This window comes from Haliaeetus leucocephalus, unplaced genomic scaffold (genome assembly GCF_000737465.1).
Source record: "Haliaeetus leucocephalus isolate CR32 unplaced genomic scaffold, Haliaeetus_leucocephalus-4.0 Scaffold406, whole genome shotgun sequence".
Classification (NCBI taxonomy): domain Eukaryota; kingdom Metazoa; phylum Chordata; class Aves; order Accipitriformes; family Accipitridae; genus Haliaeetus; species Haliaeetus leucocephalus.
This window is the reverse complement of record NW_010972842.1, coordinates 7,640,857-7,646,205: the sequence shown is the minus strand read 5'-3', so window position 1 is coordinate 7,646,205 and position 5,349 is coordinate 7,640,857. Positions and strand designations below refer to the sequence as shown.

Below are 5,349 nucleotides of genomic sequence, written 5' to 3'. Positions count from 1 at the left end.
ATGAAACAGTAGCAATCCCAGCACCATCTATTCTTTTGTGGAACTAAATTTCCCGCTTCAGTCTGGATCCAGTAACTGTTAGAGCAGCTATACCTACAGACCTTTGACTGGGGACCCACACCTCCATTACATCAGTGAACCACACCTCTGGTTGAACCACACCTTTAATCTCTTGCGTCCAGGACAACGGTTATACCTTATACTTGGAAATAACAGAGGAACAAAACAGCTTCTCTCAGACTTAGGATGAAGCTAGCAGCCTCTTGCTTTCCTCAGATGGACTTACCTAACAAGAAGACAATGACCATAAGCTATACCAACATTTTGAGCAAAGCTCAAGCTGATGGACAGACTCTCACCAATGCTTACCCAGCTTGTAGGTTTGATCTGGTAAGCAGAATTGTCAGTTAAACTCCCCAAAAGCCAAAGGGTTTTATGTACATGTAAAGTTAATGTTAGATGAGCTAGAATTCCAAGAATTTCAGGAGGTGCTCAAAAACAACTGTGGCAGTTTGGCTAAACCCAAAATTTAATATAGTTATTAAATCTAGACCCAAGAGCTGTAGTTCAGTTGCCCATCTTTTAAAATGGAGCGATGAAAATCAAGTTTATGACTATGTATCAAAGATGGTGGAAATGTAAAGATTTTATGAAAAGATTTATTCGGTAACAACAAAACTTTTAGAAACCAAGTCCTAGGCAGACTGTGCAGAATTAAATATGCACAGCGTAGAAACGTGTAGATCATTGTTTGACAAGTCAGTTGGTGTACTAAGTTATGTTACTGGAATAGCAGGTGAGGAAACACAGGTTTTTGTCTTGTTCATTTACTTTGTTTACTTCCATGAAAGTTGGCTCCTGGAAAAAGTTTACAAAATTAATTGACACATTTGATAGAACTGCACTTTCCACCAGCACTGTGTGCATATACTGTAACTCCAGATGTTGCAAAACAATCAGGTATTAACATAATTTTTCAGTTTTTTTTTTCCTTTACAAGTTAGCATTATAGCGATCTCTGTTCTGAAAGTCTCTATAAGCACGTTTTGCATCTGTTTTACTGTGCGGGATTCTTCCAAAAGGTTCCAGATCATTGAAGCAGGCATCAAAAACTTCATCCACAGCTTTTTCTGCCATTTCTTTGCTAACTTTTCTAACAGCCAGAATGGAACGAATCGCTCTGTCTCGTACACAAGCCTAAAGTGGGAATCAGAGATAAAGAAAAATCCGTCATTATCAGGATAAGTAATTTTTTTCCCAGATTTTGTCAAGTATTCACTCCTACTACGTACACAATAATTTTGTATCGCAGAAGAGTGAAACAATGCCCGTAATGAGCCTTGAAGTACATTTTTGCTCCATCCTGTGTTAACTAGGTGTTTTAGTTTTCCATGTGCAAATAAACCATCAGATAAGTAAAAGACATTCCTTAGAACAGGAATTAAAATACAATTGGGCGTTTGTTGTAGGTATCAAGTATTTGTACAACTTGACTTGGACACAGGAGAAAATACGTCAGAAAGAAACAGCCATAAATACCAGCTAGTGCTTTTCCAACTGAAATGCTGTAAAACATAAAAGGAATGACTCCTCTATGGGCCTTCATTTTGATACCTCTCTTTATGGCAACTTTTGCTTATGCAGTTTGTCTACTAAAAGATAAAAAAAGGTGTAAACACCCCCAGCTACAAGCTAACTGCCACTCTAACATGAGCAACTACTTGGCACTCAACCCATAGTCTTTGTTACTATTAAAAAAAATTTAATTGCTGTAAGACTTAACACACGTGGTTATTTAGAACCCTTGTCATTCTCCTTCCTCCAGTTTTCAAAGTCTTTTTAGTTTTACCCACTTACAGTGGGTAAGGTATTCCCACTACATTTCCTGCAAATCCCAATTTTTGTTTGGTTCTTATTAACCACCCATTACCATTGTCAGTGGTAATGCTCTACGGTATGAGGAATTTCATTCCAGCAAAAATAACAAGGTGGAAAAAAAATTTATCATTAAAGGTTATTAAAGGTTAATTAAGAGAAAGCAGCAAGTCCATGGCATCTACTTCTTTCTCTAATGTTTTCAGCTATGAAAGTGTAGAAGGCTGCGATCAAGTAGGTAAAGATGGCTCATAACAAACCAGCAGACTTTAACATCTACAGCCTTTACCTGATGGTGTCCTTTTAACCCAAATTTAAACCTGGCTATTTCATTCATCAGTGTACAGTCTCCACTGAGATTAGCAGCTCGAATCTATTGAGAAAAAAAAGCCACACGATCAGAGAAACACATGGAAATACAAAGTCAAATAAGCTGTAACATTTTTTTCTTCAATATCTTTCTGGTAACTGCTGGTAGAGAATATTCCCAAGGCCACTTCTACTCATTAACTACATACTACCCTTTACATCCACCCTCTCAGCCTCAATGAACTGCAAAGTATTACTATAGAACCTGTAAGTTTCTCCAGGGACCAAGTCTCACATATTCCCAAAGCTTAAATGAATAAGCAGAAGAGGTCATACGTGTGTGTGTGTGTGTGTCTATACACACACACAAACTGCCAGAAGAACATGGAAAGTAGTATTCTCGCCAGTCTATATCAGAGGCTGATACAGGAGTCAGGAATAAAGGCAGATACCTTTCAAAGACTACAGCTGCAATACCCAGAAGAGCAGTAACCTACCCGCTTTAGGAAAAGCCACATTTAAATGAGCATGTATGTTTTAGCTTGTTAGCTGTCTTGTCCTGTGCACTGTAATTTCTTTTGCCTGCCAACCGTTCCACACCTTACCCCTCTGTTACGAAATACAACTAAAACTAGATTTCCTATAATTAAGTACCAGGATGAGAATAAACGCAGGGAAAATATGAAAAGTAAGAATTAAAAAGCTGACAATAAAAATCGTAAACACCATATAATAAAACAAGTATCAAAAGGCCTCCATGTCCTCATCCATGAGCTTTTTAATCTTTTTTTTCTCCCCTGTCCTACTGAGGAGGGGGAGCCAGAGGATGGCTTGGTGGGTGCCTGGCAGCCAGCCAAGGTCAACTCCCCACAAATATGCAGAATGGCTTTACTGATACCACATTGGGTTACTTCATTAAGTTTTATCTATAAGAAAGATAAAGATAATACATGACTGTGACTCTCTTCCACAGCAAATATGAATTTAATTAACGTATTAAAATTAATTTTTATGAAATCTGGTTTGTTCTGTACCAAACTCATTATTTTGCTTCTCTCATATACTGTTTATAGGCAAAACCTGTGCACATCTTAAGTCTGGAATCAAGTATGTTCTCATTAAAAAAACCACCAGCCAAACAAACAAAAAAAACCCCACAACAACAACAACAAAACCCCAAACCCCAAGACAAAGCCACTATAACATTTTTGTATCATTTTCATATTTTTTAAAAAAGTTTAAAAGCCACCTAATTCACACAGTCACAAGAACATACCTTCATAATATTAATCATAAGGGTAAGTTCTTCTGTGGTCAAATGATATGGATCACATCAGAAATCAGCTAAAAGCATGTGAATACACACAAGTCATGTGCACAAGAGGAATCCTTCCTAGCCTGTGCTCAGTGTAATTTCACCTCCTAATGCATCAATTTTTAAGGCCTTTCAAGCAACAAATTCCTACGTCCTCTGAAATGGCCATGGAGTCATAACTAAAGCGTACTATTAGCAACACCACAATTAATCAAGAAACGTATGTTATAGGAAAAGACAAGTTTGCTGTTAACCAAAAAAATCTAAACAAAAATAAGGGTACCATACTTCTGTGACAACAACCCAACATCCCAAGACCTGCAGGCGAGAAAAAGAACCCTATAAACACGTGATTAATGTGTGAATGTGTTTTCACCTCTGACTATTCTCATTTGTTATTAAACACTTCTTCTTGTGGTTACACTCACAGCGATCACATCCTACTTAATATGGCAATGACTTAACCATATTTGTGAAAACTAAATATTTGTTTTCTGAATGAAACTATTTAGGTTGATCTGACAGAAAGGGCAAAATGTATTAAGAGATTTAAACCAAACGAAGTTTGTGTAACAGCATGCCTATTTAAACATGAAGCACCCCTAATAACCAGCAGTAATTAATATAATGACAACATTAGAAGCATTTTAACTTACCTCTGAACATGCTAAGTGTTTGACATTATTAAACCAGTCAACATGTGCACGGCAGTGATCAAAAGCATGAATCAATTCATGCGTGACCACCCGGTTCATATGGGATTGGTGGCGAATGTTGTTCTGACACAGAACAATCTGTAGAAAAAAAAGATATAGGTAGTATTTTCACCAAGTTTCAGTATCTCCCCTACTTCTCAGAGACCCAGCACACATCACCTACAGCATTTAGACTCTTTAGATCAGTGTTTTTCAACATTAACAGCCTCATCATTCTGCAGCGTACGAGTTCCAATACCATGGAACACCTTTCATTTATCGTGTTTTCACAACTAACTGAGATATCACCGTGAGTACACTTAATCCTAGTAACAAAACCCTAAAAAAAACGGGGGGACAACGTCCAATGCCTACCTGAGATGTGGCAGAATCAAAACCTCCACTGACACAACCATCACAGTTTTCGCAGGAAAAGTGCCGGTCATTGAAGACAGTGCTGAAAGGACCAAACAAAGAAAGCTGTAGGGAAGAATTTGAAAGAGACCAGTAACTCCATATAATGGCGATGTTACGACACAGAACAAGATGAATTAGTTTACGTACCAACCAGATTGCTTCATAGCCTCAAGAAGAAGTTGAGCGTATGGATCTAGAAAAACATTGCTGCAATCAATTTCTCTAGACAAAAGTTTTGAAAGTCATCTATAATCAAAATGTAAAGACAGTCAAGAAAAAAAAAAAGAAAAAGCACTACACATGCACAAATTCATACTTTGCAGTATTTAACCCTAATGCAATGCAGCTGGCACCCTGTTACAGCTCAGGCCATGTAAAGGGATACAGAATCACGATATGTACACAGCTATTCAGGAATCAAGTCACTGCCGACGCTATTTTATTAGTAGTGAACAGAAAGAGAGTGGCCTATAGCGACCGTTGTTTTCAGTAAGATTCACAGTCAACATTACGTGGCGAGGAGGGCCCAAGCGAACCAGAAAGGGACAAATCCTCTCAAATTTTCAAGAGAAACAAGCCAGAGAAGGGCCTACTGGCAGGACAAAAAAAGCCCATAGCCACCCTGGAAATTCGCCATTTTCCCCGCCTGACCCACAACCGGCCCCCTCCCTCCCCGACACCCCGCGGCCCAAGGCCACCGCGGCAGGCCGCACCGGCGGGGGTGCCAGCACCGCCGCC

General features: G+C 38.8%; 1 protein-coding gene across 3 annotated transcripts in view; it reads right to left on the bottom strand.

The window, feature by feature from the left end:
* Window positions 1-370: 370 nt before the first annotated feature.
* The window catches only part of XRCC6BP1 (XRCC6 binding protein 1), a 5,277-nt gene continuing 298 nt past the window's right edge, over window positions 371-5,349 (bottom strand). For 2 of the 3 annotated variants that reach the window (XM_010574091.1, XM_010574093.1), the window contains exons 2-6: window positions 4,759-4,804; window positions 4,570-4,651; window positions 4,156-4,293; window positions 2,165-2,248; window positions 371-1,197 (exon numbers count right to left, since the gene is read on the bottom strand). In XM_010574091.1, the coding sequence (XP_010572393.1) occupies window positions 994-1,197; window positions 2,165-2,248; window positions 4,156-4,293; window positions 4,570-4,651; window positions 4,759-4,804 (554 nt within the window). In that variant the 3' untranslated portion in view covers window positions 371-993. The remainder of the gene's footprint in view (window positions 1,198-2,164; window positions 2,249-4,155; window positions 4,294-4,569; window positions 4,652-4,758; window positions 4,805-5,349) is intronic. The other variant, XM_010574092.1, reaches the window with a different exon arrangement.